This window comes from Tachysurus fulvidraco, chromosome 9 (assembly GCF_022655615.1).
Source record: "Tachysurus fulvidraco isolate hzauxx_2018 chromosome 9, HZAU_PFXX_2.0, whole genome shotgun sequence".
NCBI classification, from domain to species: domain Eukaryota; kingdom Metazoa; phylum Chordata; class Actinopteri; order Siluriformes; family Bagridae; genus Tachysurus; species Tachysurus fulvidraco.
This window is the reverse complement of record NC_062526.1, coordinates 1101914-1120353: the sequence shown is the minus strand read 5'-3', so window position 1 is coordinate 1120353 and position 18440 is coordinate 1101914. Positions and strand designations below refer to the sequence as shown.

General features: G+C 43.6%; 1 protein-coding gene and 1 non-coding gene across 3 annotated transcripts in view; both read left to right on the top strand.

Moving 5' to 3' along the window:
* Window positions 1-18440, top strand: part of dnah10 (dynein axonemal heavy chain 10) — a 55793-nt gene that overhangs the window by 9222 nt on the left and 28131 nt on the right. For both annotated transcript variants that reach the window (XM_027169130.2, XM_027169125.2), the window contains exons 16-49: window positions 36-187; window positions 370-534; window positions 613-820; window positions 1268-1424; window positions 1559-2038; window positions 2322-2480; window positions 2571-2687; window positions 2822-2924; window positions 3595-3773; window positions 3870-4081; window positions 5039-5195; window positions 5283-5516; window positions 6056-6178; window positions 6258-6491; window positions 6607-6830; window positions 8206-8475; window positions 8598-8781; window positions 10021-10155; window positions 10484-10636; window positions 10745-10933; window positions 11029-11175; window positions 11280-11471; window positions 11735-11853; window positions 11945-12103; window positions 12211-12346; window positions 12607-12729; window positions 12803-12934; window positions 13062-13278; window positions 14084-14203; window positions 15565-15710; window positions 15796-15948; window positions 16819-17079; window positions 17583-17755; window positions 17847-17940. In XM_027169130.2, coding sequence (XP_027024931.2) covers window positions 36-187; window positions 370-534; window positions 613-820; window positions 1268-1424; window positions 1559-2038; window positions 2322-2480; window positions 2571-2687; window positions 2822-2924; window positions 3595-3773; window positions 3870-4081; window positions 5039-5195; window positions 5283-5516; window positions 6056-6178; window positions 6258-6491; window positions 6607-6830; window positions 8206-8475; window positions 8598-8781; window positions 10021-10155; window positions 10484-10636; window positions 10745-10933; window positions 11029-11175; window positions 11280-11471; window positions 11735-11853; window positions 11945-12103; window positions 12211-12346; window positions 12607-12729; window positions 12803-12934; window positions 13062-13278; window positions 14084-14203; window positions 15565-15710; window positions 15796-15948; window positions 16819-17079; window positions 17583-17755; window positions 17847-17940 — 6007 coding nt within the window. The remainder of the gene's footprint in view (window positions 1-35; window positions 188-369; window positions 535-612; window positions 821-1267; window positions 1425-1558; window positions 2039-2321; window positions 2481-2570; window positions 2688-2821; window positions 2925-3594; window positions 3774-3869; window positions 4082-5038; window positions 5196-5282; window positions 5517-6055; window positions 6179-6257; window positions 6492-6606; window positions 6831-8205; window positions 8476-8597; window positions 8782-10020; window positions 10156-10483; window positions 10637-10744; window positions 10934-11028; window positions 11176-11279; window positions 11472-11734; window positions 11854-11944; window positions 12104-12210; window positions 12347-12606; window positions 12730-12802; window positions 12935-13061; window positions 13279-14083; window positions 14204-15564; window positions 15711-15795; window positions 15949-16818; window positions 17080-17582; window positions 17756-17846; window positions 17941-18440) is intronic.
* Window positions 14463-14565, top strand: LOC113657634. The gene has a single exon (XR_003444202.1). It is a non-coding gene; the product is annotated as a U6 spliceosomal RNA (small nuclear RNA).

Genomic DNA, 18440 nt, shown 5'->3' with positions numbered 1-18440 from the left:
AATACTTTCTTTCATCATATCTTTCGGGTTTGCAGACATTTGAACCAACTGGAGAGTTTGACAGATCGCTACCAGTCTGTGATGGACCATCTGAAGGACGCACAGTTCTTCCTGTTGGCTGCGCAGATACAGGAACTAAAGACTGCGATGTCTCCTGGATATAAAAGATTAACCTTGACTTCTCTGGGTATCCAAAATCACATCACTACATCACATCATGGGTTCTGCTGTAAAGACAACAATCAGATCTTGTTCTATCAAACCGGAGCCACTAACATTTACATTACAAGAGTCTTTGCAGATATGATATGAAGTTCTTGGTCAGATCCGATCTCTCACACAGCCGATTTCATCCTTCATGTCCCGCAGGCCTATCAGAGTTCATCACCAAGGCGAACCAGGCCATCTCCCAGTTTGAGTCCCTGCTGAATCAAATCCAGAAGAATGAAAAAGACATAGAGGCCAAGCTTCAGGTCATAGAGACGGCCAACCTTTTTAAATTTCCCGTATCAGAAAGAGCAGGAGAACTGCCAGGTAACGATCTCGTTCATGTTTAATCCACATCAGAAATGATGATATGATGAAGAATGGGAAATGTGTTTGTGTGTGAAGGAGTGAAGGAGTTCTGTGAGCTGGTGGAGAAGCAAAGAGCCAGAGATGTGCACTGGCTGAGCAGGAAGCTCTCAGCCATCTGTCCTCTGCTCACCAAGATCGAGTGTCTGACTGCACAGACGAGCAGCAGCAAGGCCAAGCACATGGCTCAGTACTACTCCTACTGGGAGCGCAGAGTGTTTGACACGCTCACCAAGATGGTGCTGAAGTGAGTTTACTGACTACTGAATGATAACTTTAATTAAATTGAGAATTATTATACTTAGTGGTTAGCACGTTCGCCTCACACCTCCAGGGTTGGGGGTTCGATTTCTGCCTCCACCTTGTGTGTGTGGAGTTTGCATGTTCTCCCCGTGCCTCGGGGGTTTCCTCCGGGTACTCCGGTTTCCTCCCCCGGTCCAAAGACATGCATGGTAGGTTGATTGGCATCTCTGGAAAATTGTCCGTAGTGTGTGAGTGTGTGAGTGAATGAGAGTGTGTGTGTGTGTGCCCTGTGATGGGTTGGCACTCCGTCCAGGGTGTATCCTGCCTCGATGCCCGATGACGCCTGAGATAGGCACAGGCTCCCTGTGACCCGAGAAGTTCGGATAAGCGGTAGAAGATGAATGAATGAATGAATTAATACACGGCTCATAATACTGTCGTGTACCTGTAGGAACCTACAGGTGTTTAACTCCGCCCTGCTCGGCTCCACCCCGCTGTTCCAAATCGAGGCCATCCTCTCTGCTCCTTTGATTGTGCTGCACCCCAAAAGCAACGAGGTGTACAAGATGATCATACAGTGTGTGAGGGACTGTGTGGAGAGCACGAAGGTGATCTATTATCTCTGTTCAGAACTCTTTTAAATCTATTATTATTATTGTTATTATTATTATTATTATTATTATTATTATTATTATTAGTAGTAGTAGTAGACAAACAAATCCGTTCACCATGAACCCCACAGCATTTCGTTCGCTGGATGAAAGGCACGTGTATCGAGTGTCCTCCGCAGCTCGTGGACGGCGAGGACGAGCCGCTGATTCTGAGCTTCTACAGTGAGGTGTGCCAACTGCCACAAGTGAACGAGCTCGCCGTGACCATTTCCCAGAACACACAGCGGCTACTCGGTTCCGTCACTCGCCTCCTGAACAACTGGAGACACTATCGGACCCTCTGGAAGCTTGACAAAGCCATCATGCTGGAGAAATTTGCAGCCAAGAAGCCCTCTTGTGTGATTTATGATGAGAAGCTGCAGTTTTATTCCCATATCAGTCAGGAGGTTGCACAGCAGCCACGGGTGGTGGACGAGAACATCATCAGGTTAAACCTGGAGCCACTGAGACACACCGTGCTGGAGAACGCTCAGGCTTGGGTCACTTCACTGGGCAGGCTACTCAACGACTCGGCTCGGGGGGAGTTATACGCCCTGCACAACGAGTTCCAGGTGTTCCATCATGATTGTTTCTCTCCGTTTTTCTTTTCTCTTCATCATGTCACTGTATAAAACCACATACAAATATAATCATTAACATTTATTTGCTTATAGTGGATTAATTATTTGACATCACAGTATGTTAAATGCTCGATACTAAATGCTCTAAAGGTGAACAGGTTCTAGCCGGAACCTTTATATTAACGTGCTCATTATAATACAGCCACTAACTAACAGAGCTGTTGTTTGTTTTAAATCTATTCGTCTTGAGCCTTATTGAGTATTTTTATGTCAGCAATTGTTAGAGAATCTAAAACAATCTCCCGACACGATGGAAGACCTGAAGTCTGTACTCGGGACAATCTCCGATATCCGTGACATGTCTCTGAGTGTGGAGATGAGATACAGAGACATCCAAGAGAGATACAGGACTCTGGCTATGTATAATATACAGGTGAGCTCCACCGTTTCTCATCCGGAGATGATTGTATATATAAAATACTTTTAAAAATTGTTGGACTGATTGGGTTTATTTCCCACACAGGTTGCAGAGGACGAGTTGAATCTGGTGTCCCGGATCGCGGATCTGTGGAGAGAAGTGTTTAGCGAGGCCCGACAGGTGGATCGCCGTCTGAGAAAAGTCAAGAAGTCCTTTACCAAAGTGAGCTCTCTGAAATCCTCTCAGTCTCTCAGTCACTCAGTATTATTACAAATATGACACGAGGAACTGTTTAATGCACCGATAATAGAATTATGTTATTATTCCTACTCATCTGTGGTCTCCTACCTGGTCAGATCACCATGGAGCAGGTAGAGCAGTATAAGCAGGAGGTGTCTGTGTTTGCTGAGAGTTTTAACATGCACGGACCTGGAGCTGTAGGAGACAACCTGGAGAAAGGTACGCACACATTCCCTGGTGTGTGTGTGTGTGTCTGTGTTGTGTGAAAATGATTGCAAATTTAATAACAACCTTAAAAATATACAAAAAGTGCAAGATGATTCACTAATACGGCCGATTGCTATAATGCAAAATATTCATCTGCTTTAACTATGAAATTAAAAAGTTTATTTTATATATAATGTATATGACAGTGACAGAGAAAGTGACGTGACGTACGGCTAAGTAACGTGACACATACTCAGAATTCGTTCTCTGCATTTAACCCATCCAAAGTGCACACACACACACAGCAGTGAACACACACACACACTGTGAACACACACCCGGAGCAGTGGGCAGCCATTAATGCTGCGGCGCCCAGGGAGCAGTTGTGGGGGTTCGGTGCCTTGCTCAAGGACACCTCAGTCGTGGTATTGCCGGCCCGAGACTCGAACCCACAACCTTAGGGTTGGGAGTCAGACTCTAACCATTAGGCCACGACTTCCCCGCCAAATCTACACATGTATATATCTACATACCTGCATATGCTGCTAACCGGATGACACTCCGCATAAATATATTTCATCATTAAGTTGTCAGTGATGCTGTAGATGTCTTTGCAACATCATTAAGTTCCTCTGGGAATAAAATTAGTTTTAATCAAATATTAATTCTGAATAAATTCCAGGACTGATGAACATGGCTGCTTATGAGGAAGAGCTGGCTAAGATCGAGGCGATCCGTCAGGGGCTAGGCAACGCCGAGAAGCTTTTTGACATCCCCATTACCAACTACCCAGAACTGCTGAGTGTACAACAGGAGATGCGAGGCCTGAGGCTGATCTACAAGATCTATGAGGAACAGAAGGTCATTTACGCCGTTCTGTTCTGTTTAGTAGACAAACTGTAATATAGGCTTTAAGAATGAACTCACGCTTGTGTATTTCACTGTTTTTATCTTCAGACTGCTAAGGCAGAGTGGTCTCAGACTCTGTGGGTGAATCTGAACATCCAGCTGCTTCAGGAAGGTGTGGAGGGTTTCATTAAGGACCTCAGGAAGCTGCCTAAAGATGTAAGAGCTCTTCCTGTGGCCTTTTACCTGGAGGGACATCTGAAAGAGTTTAAAGATTCTCTGCCACTGCTGCTGGACCTGAAGAATGAGGCTCTGAGAGACAGGTTATAATTACAAATACATCCAATACAAAAGAATTAACGTGTGACTGAAACAAACACGCCCCTAACCCAAACGGGTTCCACCCCTGTATCGATAGCTCCGCCCACACATACATACGTAACCCAGGCGACTAACAGAAAGAAACGTGTCTTTATCATAGCTGAAGGGAAGAACAATACGATTGTAGATAAACAAACAAGCAAAAATGCCACACAAGCATAATGATGTAAAGGACAAAGGCATATATTAGTTCTGTGTAACAAAGCAAAAGCAACGTTACTCACCTATCGAGAAGGAAAAAAGCGCCTCGGCGTCTTAAGTAAAGTCGGCCACATATTCACAGGTCGGAGTTTCCCGAGTCGATAACTCCTGAGCTAAACGCTGTTACTACACAAAACGCGGTTGTAGCTGCCTCTCTACATTACTACGATAGAAAAGAGGTGTTATTTGTGTAGTAACAGCGTTTAGCTCAGGAGTTATTGACTCGGGAAACTCCAACCTGTGAATATGTGGCCAACTTCCTGCTCCTTCAGTTCTCTCCAGCGCTGGAAAGCTGATCCTATATTAACACGTCCTACTTCTTGTCCTTATCGTAAGTCTTTCTTCTCTTTCTTTCTTTGTTTTTATCCTCCATGTCGATGTTAAAACCGCTTTCTGCTAATGTCACACATGCGCACTGAACACTCTCTCCACCCATATCGACAAGCCCCGCCCCTTTCTGCTCATTGGCTACACGTTTGTTTTGATTTTTGTTTCGTTGTCATCCTGACTCATTTTCTGAAACATTTCTCAAAAATCAGAGACCTCACCTTTAACTCTTCTGTCCTGGGAACCATACAAAGCACTAACACCGTGTCAAATAAACGTGTCAAGTGAACACCTAATAATAAAACACTTCACCACACCCACAAATATACGTTTTTCTACGTTAAAACACAAAAGACTTTTGTCTGTCCCAGGCACTGGAAAGAGCTTATGGTACGAACAGGAACCAGTTTCGAGATGAACCCAGATACCTTCACGCTAGAGAACATGTTCGCCATGGAGCTCCACAAATACAGCAGCGTCATCGGAGACATCGTCACCTCGGCTGTCAAAGAGCTCAGCATAGAGAAGGTCTAGAAGTTTAGACTTCACAATCTCATCTCAGTTTCTGTGTATCTCTGTATCTTATAGATATTTTTCTGTTTGTGTTTCTTACAGGGTGTGAAGGAGGTGGTGGACATGTGGGAGAACATGAAGTTCAACGTGCAGCGTTACTTTAAAGGCACTCAGGAGCGAGGCTCCATCCTGGGCTCAGTGGATGAGATCATGCAGAACCTAGACGATAATGCCATGAACCTGCAGAGCATGGCAGGGAGCCGCTTCGTCGGGCCGTTCCTGTCCACCATCCAGCAATGGGAAAAAAACCTGTCGCTCATCGGGGAGGTCATCGAGGTCAGGACACACAGAATATTCCATTTATTAATTAGAAATTTATATAGAATGTAGGATAAAAGTTTAAATTCTACAATCTCATTATAAAGTCTATTGTGTTTCTGACTAAATTTTACATATTTTTTTTACATGGTTCATATTTTTATATGTATTTTTCTTATTATAAATGTTATCTATTAATTTCAGCATAATTTCCAGATTATAAATTTTCCAGAATGTAATAAAAGATTTCATATTATAAATCTCCATCTTTTGTGACTATAAATTCTAGTGAATTATTATAGATAATATAATTTATATATTTCACTTAAATTTAAATTCTGTCAGCTTTTATTGAGTTTTTAGACAAAACAATTATTTGAACTATTATAATCTTATCGATAGATATTATTTTATATGATATAAAAATAAATGTACAAAAATGATAAAATACTAATTGAAAGGTAGCTTGCTTTAAGTTACATATTTTACTGTTTATTACAAAAAGAGGTCTGTAGAATACTTCAGTATTATTATTATCATCGTCTCGTACCGTTCAGGTTTGGATGCTGGTGCAGAGGAAGTGGATGTACTTAGAGAGCATCTTCATCGGAGGTGATATTCGTGCTCAGCTGCCAGAGGAAGCCAAGAAATTTGACAACATTGACAGAATGTTTAAGAAGGTAACGCAGTGTTGCTTTTGTATATACATAGAAGAGGGAAAGTGAGTTAGATGGTGATTTTGTGTCATGTTTTCTATAGATCATGTCAGAAACAGTGAAGGATCCGGTTATTAAAAAGTGCTGCTTGGTACCGAATCGCCTGTCAGACCTGCAGGACCTCAGCGACGGTTTGGAGCGCTGCCAAAAGAGTCTGAACGACTACCTGGACTCCAAACGAAACGCCTTCCCTCGCTTTTTCTTCATCTCCGATGACGAGCTGCTCAGCATTCTGGGCAGCAGCGAGCCGTCCTGTGTCCAGGAGCATATGATTAAGGTAGCAGAAGTGTGACATGGTGTCTTCAGGAACATCGTTACATTATATTACGTTATCTCACGTTACATAAGAGAAAATACAAACCACCTTTCTTTATTTTTATTTCTCTTGGCAGATGTACGACAACATTGCTTCCCTACGCTTTGACACTGGGATGAGCGGAGAGACAGTGGTGGGGGCCATGGTGTCTGCAGAAGGGGAGGTGATGGACTTCAGGCAAGTCGTCCCAGCCGAGGGACGAGTGGAGGAATGGATGACGGCTGTTCTGTTGGAGATGAAGAGGACCAACAGGCTCATCACCAAGGAGGCCATCTTCTTCTATCAGCACCACAAGTCCAGGTGTGTGAACCGGTCTTTGGTCTACTTAAAAAAATGTCTTTATCAGGTTACTTTCTATTTCTTTTACGGCTTCTTGTTTGTAGATGTTCCAGCACTATGTATGACATGCAGACAAAAAGTACAACAAACCATTTTTACTTCAAAATTTCAAAATTAAAGGTGAGGTCTCCGATTTTTTAAAGCCAATGTTGACATATAAAATCACCAAAACAAACACACCCCTAACCCAAACGGGTCCCACCCCTGTATCGATAGCTCCGCCCACACATACATACGTAACCCAGGCGACAAACAGAAAGAAACGTGTCTTTATCATAGCTGAAGGGAAGAACAATACGATTGTAGATAAACAAACAAGCAAAAATGCCACACAAGCATAATGATGTAAAGGACAAAGGCATATATTAGTTCTGTGTAACAAAGCAAAACCAACGTTACTCACCTATCGAGAAGGAAAAAAGCGCCTCGGCGTCTTAAGTAAAGTCGGCCACATATTCACAGGTCGGAGTTTCCCGAGTCGATAACTCCTGAGCTAAACGCTGTTACTACACAAAACGTGGTTGTAGCTGCCTCTCTACATTACTACGATAGAAAAGAGGTGTCATTTGTGTAGTAACAGCGTTTAGCTCAGGAGTTATTGACTCGGGAAACTCCAACCTGTGAATATGTGGCCGACTTCCTGCTCCTTCAGTTCTCTCCAGCGCTGGAAAGCTGATCCTATATTAACACGTCCTACTTCTTGTCCTTATCGTAAGTCTTTCTTCTCTTTCTTTCTTTGTTTTTATCCTCCATGTCGATGTTAAAACCGCTTTCTGCTAATGTCACACACGCGCACCGAACACTCTCTCCGCCCATATCGACAAGCCCCGCCCCTTTCTGCTCATTGGCTACACGTTTGTTTTGATTTTTGTTTAGTTTGTCGTCCCGACTCAGTTTTCTGAAGCATTTCTAAAAGATCGGAGACCCCGCCTTTAAATTTTAATTCAGAATTCATGTTGATGATTTAAAAGATTCTATATTATTATAAATATTGTATTTATATTTATTAAATGATATATATAGAACTCACCATGTGACAAACATCTGGGTTTCACAGAAAATACAACCCACTGGAAACATCACTCTGAATGTTCTTCAGTTATATTTTACAGATTTACTTTTCTTTAGTACTCAAAATTTAATGATGTCTTATTACACTCTTATCATTAAAGGCTACTGCTTAGAGAAAATCGTTTGTATTTCTCTACACAAGTATTGGTATTCCTTCTGTGGGAAAGCCTGCAGTTACAGTAGACTAAAGTCTGGGTTTTCTCAGGGTTTCTTCCTCGTGTCTTCACCCTGAACTCTCAGTCTGGTGTTGTTTATTTTACCTCAGGGTGGACTGGATGCTGGACTACCAGGGCATGGTCGTGCTGGCAGCCAACCAGGTGTGGTGGACGTGGCAGGTGGAGGACGTTTTCACCAAGATACGCACCGGAGACCAGCAGGCCCTCAAACAGTACGGCAAGAAAATGCATAGGCAGATCGATGACCTGGTCAAGCGCATCACGCAGCCTTTAAAAAGCAACGACCGGCGCAAACTCAACACCGTGCTCATCATAGACGTTCACGCCAGAGACATTGTGGACAGCTTCATCAGGGACAAGTGAGACATTGTTGATGATTATTAGACTTTTTGGTCAGATAGTAGAAGATGTTGAAACATGTGACAGTAAAAAAAAACCGAGATGCTTTTTTCTTCTGATCAACACTGATGTTGTTGTGCAGTATTACAGACACTCGGGAGTTCGAATGGGAAAGTCAGCTGAGATTTTACTGGGTCAAAGAAGAAGATGATCTGTTGGTGCGTCAGTGTTCAGCTCAGTTCTCTTACGGATATGAGTACATGGGACTGAACGGCCGACTGGTCATCACTCCGCTCACTGACCGCATCTACCTCACACTCACACAGGTATACACACACACACACACAGAGGTATACACACACTCACACAGGTATACACACACACACTCACACAGGTATACACACACTCACACAGGTATACACACACTCACACAGGTATACACACACACACACACACACAGATGTATACACACACTCACACAGGTATACACACACACACTCACACAGGTATACACACACTGTCACAGGTATACACACACACACACACACACACACACAGGTATACACACACACTCACACAGGTATACACACACTGTCACAGGTATACACACACACACACACACACACACACACAGGTATACACACACTCACACAGGTATACGCACACTGTCACAGGTATATATACACACACACTCACACAGGTATACACACACTGTCACAGGTATATATACACACACACTCACACAGGTATACACACACTGTCACAGGTATACACACACACACTCACACAGGTATACACACACTCACACAGGTATACACACACTGTCACACAGGTATACACACACTGTCACAGGTACACACAGGGACGCACAGGGACACACAGGTACACACAGGGACACACAGGTACACACACACACTGTCACAGGTACACACAAGGACACACAGGAAAACACAGGTACACACAAGGACACACAGGGAAACACAGGTACACACACACTGTCACAGGTATATACACACTGTCACAGGTGTACACACAGGTACACACACTCACACAGGTATATATACACACACTGTCACAGGTGTACACACAGGGATGCACACACACAGCACACACACACACACTGTCACAGGTACACACAGGGACACACAGGTACACACAGCACACACACACTGTCATAGGTACACACAGGTACACACAGGTACACACAGGTACACACAGCACACACACACTGTCACAGGTACACACAGGTACACACAGCACACACACACACTGTCACAGGTACACACAGGTACACACAGCACACACACTGTCACAGGTACACACAGGGACACACAACACACACACTCACACAGATATACACACACACACATACTGTCACAGTATGTATACTGGTACACTAACAGTTAAATACAATCATGCACACAGGTACATACACTCAGTGACACACAGGTACACACTCACTCACATGTACACACACTCACAGTTATATACAGCTGTACACACACTTATACAAGTACACACTCTCACACTGTATACACAAGGCTAATGTATAATGTGGTCTGTAGGCCCTGTCCATGTACCTGGGTGGAGCACCAGCCGGACCAGCAGGTACAGGAAAAACAGAGTCCACTAAAGACCTGGCCAAGGCTTTGGGTCTGCTCTGTGTGGTCACTAACTGTGGTGAGGGAATGGACTATATGGTAAGTGTTAGCCTTAGAATATTGTATACCAGTGGCATATGTAATGTATATGTCAATAATTATCACACTATAATGTAACATCTCTCCAGTTTTTAAGGATTACTTTTACTTTTGTTTTCAGTCTTGATTGTAGAATAAATAATATCTACATTTGCATCAGCCCCAGGAAAAGGAATAAAAAAACTCACTTAATACAGATACCGAATATCTAAAAGTTATAAGAACCATTAAAGTAAATCGACCATCATAGTGTCTACTGCTGATTGCAGACTAAACAATTCGCTTTCAGTTAGAATGTTGAGCCGGATGCTTTCTCCTTGCTCTCTAGGCAGTTGGGAAGATCTTCTCTGGTTTGGCTCAGTGTGGAGCCTGGGGCTGCTTCGACGAGTTCAACCGCATCGACGCCTCTGTGCTGTCCGTCATCTCCTCTCAGATCCAAATCATCCGCAACGCTCTCATCCTGCAGCTCAAGAGGTTCCACGTGAGTTGTATCAGCTGCTATCGTTTTTTTCTTTTGGAATCTTTTCATGCCAGGGGCTCTAAGGAATTTAAAATCTTGCGGTCGTGTATGATCTTGACTTGCTGATAGTTTGAGGGTCAGGAGATCGGTCTGGACTCGCGAATGGGGATCTTCATCACCATGAACCCGGGCTACGCCGGCCGCACTGAGCTGCCCGAGTCGGTGAAGGCTCTGTTCCGGCCCGTTGTGGTTATCGTCCCTGACCTACAGCAGATCTGTGAGATTATGCTATTCTCAGAGGGCTTCCTAATGGCCAAGGTGACATCTCAGATTAATGGATTTTATTATCAGATTACTCGTCAGTGTAAATATCGATCTGATTATTCTGGTTCATCGTGGACTCTGTGTTGCAGGTGCTGGCGAAGAAGATGACGGTGCTGTATAAACTGGCACGGGAGCAGCTATCCAAACAGTCTCACTACGATTTCGGGCTGCGAGCGCTGAAATCCGTATTAGTCATGGCAGGAGAGTTGAAGAGAGGATCTCCTGAGCTCAACGAGGTGACTTTAAAACCAACACTAAACTGTCTCATGACCTGCTGAGAGGTTTAGTAAACACGTAGAGCTGACAGTTCTCTTTTCCTCTCTCTCTTCCTCTCTCTCAGGATGTGGTGTTGATGCGAGCTCTGAGGGACATGAACCTCCCAAAATTTGTCTTTGAGGACGTTCCTCTGTTCCTTGGACTGATCTCAGACCTGTTCCCAGGACTGGACTGTCCACGTGTGCACTACCCCAACTTTAATGATGCTGTAGAAAGCGTCCTGCAGGAGAATAAATACATTCTGCTGCCCAATCAGGTGCCTCCATATACAGTGATGATGATGATATATCTAACAGGAGATTGTTTTGGATGTTTCTGTGTGAATATCGAACGTTAGTTTTTATTTGTTTAGGCAAAGAAAAGTAACCTGAATGAGTTGTTACTATAGAAATCATCACTTAATCATAACCAGAACATCATTAATATAAACTTGCAAACAACTTATAAACAAATGAAGCAAATACTTTTGACCAATCAGAATCCAGAACTCAACAGCTTCTTTATTGGTTCTGGCTGCAGGTGGATAAAGTGGTCCAGATGTATGAGACCATGATGACCAGACACACGACCATGGTGGTGGGACCCACAGGAGGGGGCAAATCAGTGGTTATTAATACTCTGTGCCAAGCCCAGACTAGGTCTCAATGTAGTCACTCGTTTTTACATTTTCTTTTTTTAAAAAGCGTCTAGTGTCTAAACCGTTAATACTGTGTATCATGTGTTGTACAGACTGGGGCTGGTGACCAAACTGTACGCACTAAACCCCAAAGCCATGAGCGTGATCGAGCTCTATGGGATCCTGGATCCGGTCACTCGGGACTGGACCGACGGGATTCTGTCCAACATCTTCCGAGACATCAACAGGCCGACAGACAAAAAGGAGAGAAGGTGGCATCCATCTGCAAGCTCTAATGCAGACAATAGCTTCATTAGAATTATTTCAATCCTCACCATCTTGTCATTCATAATAAATCGAGCGTGTCTGTTTTACACAGGTACATCCTGTTCGACGGGGATGTAGACGCTCTGTGGGTGGAGAACATGAACTCCGTAATGGACGATAACAAGCTGCTGACGCTCGCTAACGGAGAAAGGATCCGTCTGCAGGGTCACTGCGCTCTCCTGTTTGAGGTGATGATTATTTACAGTTATTTACAGACTAATTCACCGCAGTAGGTGTTGAGATAAGAATTTTATAGTACAACAGACCGGACAAAGAGAATACAAGAACTCACACTGCTTAGCCTTGTTTGCTTTGCTCACTTTGTGTGTAGCGAACTTAAAGTGTGACGTGTGACAGTAGGATGTTTAAGTTTAATTGGTTTCCTCACGTGTGAGCAAAAACACTTTACATTTACGAGATGAGATTTCACCCAGATGTTTGCCTTCAGGTCGGCGATCTGCAGTACGCTTCTCCTGCAACGGTATCTCGCTGTGGAATGGTTTTTGTGGACCCTAAAAATCTCCGCTACACCCCCTACTGGCAGAAATGGGTGAACGACAGGCCTACGAGAGTAAGAGATGGTCTTGTAGTGCGGTAATAAAGTATGTGTGTTCTAAAGTATTAACACAAAATGTTTGCCACAGGAGCAAGAGGATCTGAACACACTGTTTGAGAAATACATACCCAGCACCATAGACATGATAGTGGAGGGAATCGTAGATGGAAAACAAGGAGAGAAACTGAAGACGATCGTCCCACAGACCGACCTTAACATGGTGAGCTGGTGACATTTCAGATCGTTTAATGTCTTTTATTATTATTAACTTTTAGAGTAAAGAGAACGTCGTGTATAATTCTCGTCCAGTGATTTTCACTCTACCCCGATGGTCTTCCGCCCTGCAGGTGGCGCAGCTGTCGATGATGTTGGACGCTTTGCTAGAGCTTACAGAGGTCTCTTCAGAAGAGCTGGAATGTTTCTTCATCGAGGCTCTGTACTGCTCGCTCGGAGCCTCGCTGTTAGACAACGGCCGCGAGAAGTTCGACGACTTTATTAAGAAGCTGTCGTGTCTCACCTCCGTCCACGATGAGAAAACACTCGCCAGCCCTGGAGAACTACCGGGTAATTCTGGAAATCGTGACCATTTCAGTTCCTTTTATTTTTGTTTGTTAGTGTGTAATTATTTCAAGAAGGGAAGAAGAAAAATTCTAAAGGCGAGAGAGAAAGAGCGAAGGAAAGTAAAGAAAAAAGTACTGGAATATAAAGTAGAGGAATTAGAAAGATGGAGGTAGAAGAAAATGTGAAAAAGAGAAAAAAAGGGAAACATGAAAGACAAAGGAAGAAGAAGGGAGGAGGAGAAAGAAAAAGGAGGGAAGAGAAACATAAAAAAAAAAGAAATTAAAATATCGGTGGGAAAAAAGTGAAGGATGAAACATGAAGGAAGAAGAAAACAGACGGGGGGGGGAAGAAGGAAGGCAAGAAAACAAAAAGAACTGAACAAAGGATCTTAAAAGGAAATATGAAACAGGACTATTTGGGAAGGAGAGAAGAAATTAAGAAAGACAAAAAAGGTCAAGTAAATATGTAGTAAACCGAAACTCTAAAGTGGAAGGGAGAGAAGACAAAAGACAGAAGGACCGCATGATGAAATAAAAACAAAGTGAAAGAAAGAAAGGAGGGAATGAGAAAAATAAGTTAAACAGAGAGAGAAAATAAGAATGTATTAAATATGTTTTAACGTACAATGACGTGATATTAAATATTAGGATGTGACTATCATGTGACCACAATGTGGGCGGGGTCTGGATTTCATTGGAGTAAGTTTAAGTTAAAAAAAGTAGCAAATTCCATTTCAGTTAGACATTCATATACACCGAGCGAACACTCTTTATAGATCAGATATTACAGATCTGTTTTATTTCTTTAGGTTCCCTGCCAACTCTTTATGACTTCCACTTTGATCCAAGCACAAAGAAGTGGACTCCCTGGAGCTCGCTGGTCCCCAAATACATCCACAACCCTGACATGAAATTCATTGACATTCTGGGTAAAGATTACAGTCAGGCTTTTAAAAGTTCATAAGCTTCTGATCTGCTTTCATCTGTTGACCTGTTCTGTTCTGTGACCTTTTGACGGCAATCAGACATGTTTGGTGTCTACATTTAGCTTCTGTAGTATCGGACTGGCTCTAGAGCACTAAAGTAGCTAAGCACTACGGCGTGCATATGGCTACCAGTTTAGTGTTCTGTGAAAAGAAGCCTACGTTTTCTTTGTGAAGCCCAAAACATTCATAGCGCCGTCCATCCTTGCTACGGCAGCACATATACTAAAATTGGAACGATACAGAGAAGATTAGCATGGCCCCTGCACAAGGATGACACGCAAAATCGTGAAGCGTTACCATATTTTTTGATGGCGTGATGGTCCAGTGCTTAAGGCGCTGTATTTCTGAAGGTTGGGGATCGAGCCAAGGAACAAGGTCCCCTCACCTGCTCCAGGCTGCGCCGTCCTATGGCTTCACCCTGCGCTCTTACCCCATAACCTGGGGAAGTCATGGCCTAATGGTTAGAGAGTTTGACTCCTGTGGGTTCGAGTCTCGGGCCGGCAATACCACAACTGAGGTGCCCTTGAGCAAGGCACCGAACCCCCCCAACTGCTCCCCAGGCCCCGTGTGTGTTCACTGTGTGTGTGTGGGTTAAATGCAGAGAACAATTCTGAGTATGGGTCACCGTACTTAGCCGTATGTCACGTCACTTCACTTCAATTACAGTTAAAGACTGAAAATAGTCCATGGTTCCTGTTCTTGGCTGACTGGAGTAGAACCTGATGTGATCTGCTGTTGTAGCTCATCCACCTGGATGCTTTCTGAGATGCTTTTCTGCTCACTACGGTTGTAAAGAGTGATCGTGTGAGTTACTATATCCTTCTTGCCAGCTCAGACCAGGCTGTACATCTTCCTCTGACCCTCTCTTATCAACATCTTATCAACCTTTCCACACTTTTCTGTACAAACTCTAGAGACTGTTGTATGTGAAAATCCCAGGAGATCAACAGTTTCTGACGTTCTGAGGTAGCAGCAACCGTGTCGTGGTTAAAGTAGAAGAAACCCGACTTTTTCTTTGTCCTATCTATCTATCTATCTATCTATCTATCTATCTATCTATCTATCTATCTATCTATCTATCTATCTATCTATCTATCTATCTATCTATCTATCTATCTATCTATCTACATAAACTAATGCTTAATCTTCTGTATCTGCATGATTTGTGAATTGTGCTCGTGTCAAATGTTTATCTGATTAGAGAGCTGTATAAAACTGTGCAGGTATAAAAGTGTTCCTATTAGCATCATAGCCAAGACGATCTACTGTATCACTCCGTACTGTCCTATGACCATCTCTCTCAGTGCCCACCGTCGACTCCACTCGCACCAACTGGTTGCTAGAGCAGATGGTGAAGGTGAAGAGGCCGGTGGTGCTAGTGGGAGAGTCTGGAACGTCGAAAACTGCTACCACGCAGAATTTTCTCTACAGTCTGGACCAAGACAAGACCGTAAGTCAAGCATGCATTTTTTTCATCACACCGTTTTCCTTGAATGACAGACCGTTACATGTGAAACTTAATTCATGTGTTATAGATGGTTCTGACCATCAATTTCTCATCGAGAACCACATCCATGGACTTACAGAGGAACCTGGAGGCCAGTGTTGAGAAGAGAACAAAGGAGACTTACGGCCCTCCGATGGGCAAAAGACTGCTGGTGTTTATGGACGACCTCAACATGCCACGAGTATGTCTATAAGTGCAAACTCACTGTATAACATAATCTCGCCGTATCCTAATTTATAAACATTAAACATGATTTAAACTGTATGTACAGTAGCATGTACGTTAGCACAGAGAGATAAGAAGAAGCTTTTAGCTTATTGCCTTTGCCCAATTTGAAATCACTCCTGAAACCTTAGACTCCGCCTCCTAACCTTCAAAAGTAAAAAGTTCCTCATTGAACTCAAGCGTGTAAATATTCAATGCGGAATATTACAGAGTTACGCTGTTGTTTGGAGCAGGTTAATAAAATATTTGAGATTTGCAGAAAAAGAAGCTTGATAAGATTTGCCTCATTTATTAATTATACTTATTTATAGGGGGGCACGGTGGCTTAGAGGTTAGCACGTTTAGCCTCACACCTCCAGGGTTTAGGGTTCGATTCCCACCTCCGCCTTGTGTGTGCGGAGTTTGCATGTTCTCCCCGGGCCTCGGGGGTTTCCTCCGGGTACTCCGGTTTCCTCCCTGGTCCAAAGACATGCATGGTAGGTTGATTGGCATCTCTGGAAAATTTCCCGTAGTGTGTGAGTGTGTGAGTGAATGAGAGTGTGTGTGTGCCCTGTGATGGGTTGGCAGTCCGTCCAGGGTGTATCCTGCCTCGATGCCCGATGACGCCTGAGATAGGCACAGGCTCCCTGTGACCCGAGAAGTTCGGATAAGCGGTAGAAGATGAATGAATGAATACTTATTTAGAAAAATATTTATTTTCAATTCCTATCGCGTCATTTAAAATGATTGTTTGTCATTTAATCTATAAACTTCATACCAGTGGGATGTTATAAACTTTCATTTCCGGGTCATCCAGACTTTAAATTTGGTGTTTTCCGGCTCACAGGTGGATGATTATGGCACGCAGCAGCCTATAGCCCTGCTGAAGCTGCTGTTGGACAGGGGCGGGATGTACGACCGGGGAAAGGAACTCAACTGCAAGATTCTCAAGGACCTGGGCTTCATCGCAGCCATGGGGAAAGCAGGAGGAGGCCGTAACGAGGTGGATCCTCGCTTCATCTCCCTCTTCAGCGTGTTCAACATCCCGTTTCCTGAGGAGGAGTCGCTGCATCTCATCTACTCCTCCATTCTGAAGGGCCACACAAGGGTGCGAGAAATATCAGAACAACAGCAATTAAGTTCAAATATGACTAGATGTTACCTAGCATTTAGCAGTCACTGTTAAAACTTCTTCACGTTACAGTCAGTTTATTTCACTAATGCATAAAACAATCATCTCTCAAAGCATTTTTATTCCTCTTATACCACAGCAGTTTGTCAGTGATTACAGTTTTTTCCACCTATTACATTTAGAGTGGCACGTCATACATTCTATTCCTCTATTTAATGTAGAAGAATAAACTCATCTCATCTCATAACAGAAAATCCATCCATAAATTCACTCAACACATTTCTCCTTAAGTACCAAATGATTACAAATATAAAAAATAAATCAAAACCTTCTGGCCAATCAGAGTCCAGAATTCTACATTGGTGTGCGATAAGCAATAACAATTTACTTCTAAATTGAGCTTAATGGTAATGATGTGATGTTTCCACTCTTTAGCTAACAAGTTTTTTTTTTTTTTTCGTTTTTTTTTTTTTTTAAAGCCATTTGATGAAAGTATCCAAAAGATCTGTGACACACTGACCTCCTGCACGCTGGAGCTGTATAAATCCATCATTAAAGACCTGCCACCAACTCCTTCTAAGTTCCACTACATCTTTAACCTGCGGGATCTGTCCAGGGTGTATAACGGCCTGACCCTGACCAACGCAGAGAGGTTTAGATTTACTCCTCACAGCCTCTGATCAGGTTGAACGTTCACTTCTTTCACAATTTCTTTCATCGTTTCTGACCGTAACATGTTGCAGGTTCCTGACGGTCACGCAGATCGTGCGGGTCTGGAGGAACGAGTGTCTGAGAGTGTTCCACGACAGGCTCGTCAATGAAACGGACAAAGCTCTCGTGAGTCGCCTCACACACTATAATGCACGCTATAACGTACATAACATGTTCCTTTATCCCACAGTGCTGTTGTGCTCTCCATTCTGAATAGTCAGAAGATTCATTTGTTCTTGATTTAATTTTCTATAACGAAGATAGGGCGATAGGGCGCACGGTGGCTTAGTGGTTAGCACGTTCGCCTCACACCTCCAGGGTCGGGGGTTCGATTCCCACCTCCTCCTTGTGTGTGTGGAGTTTACATGTTCTCCCCGTGCCTCGGGGGTTTCCTCCGGGTACTCCGGTTTCCTCCCCCGGTCCAAAGACATGCATGGTAGGTTGATTGGCATCTCTGGAAAATTGTCCGTAGTGTGTGTGTGTGTGTGTGAGTGAATGAGAGTGTGTGTGTGCCCTGTGATGGATTGGCACTCCATCCATGGTGTATCCTGCCTCGATGCCCGATGACGCCTGAGATAGGCACAGGCTCCCCGTGACCCGAGAAGTTCGGATAAGCGGTAGAAGAT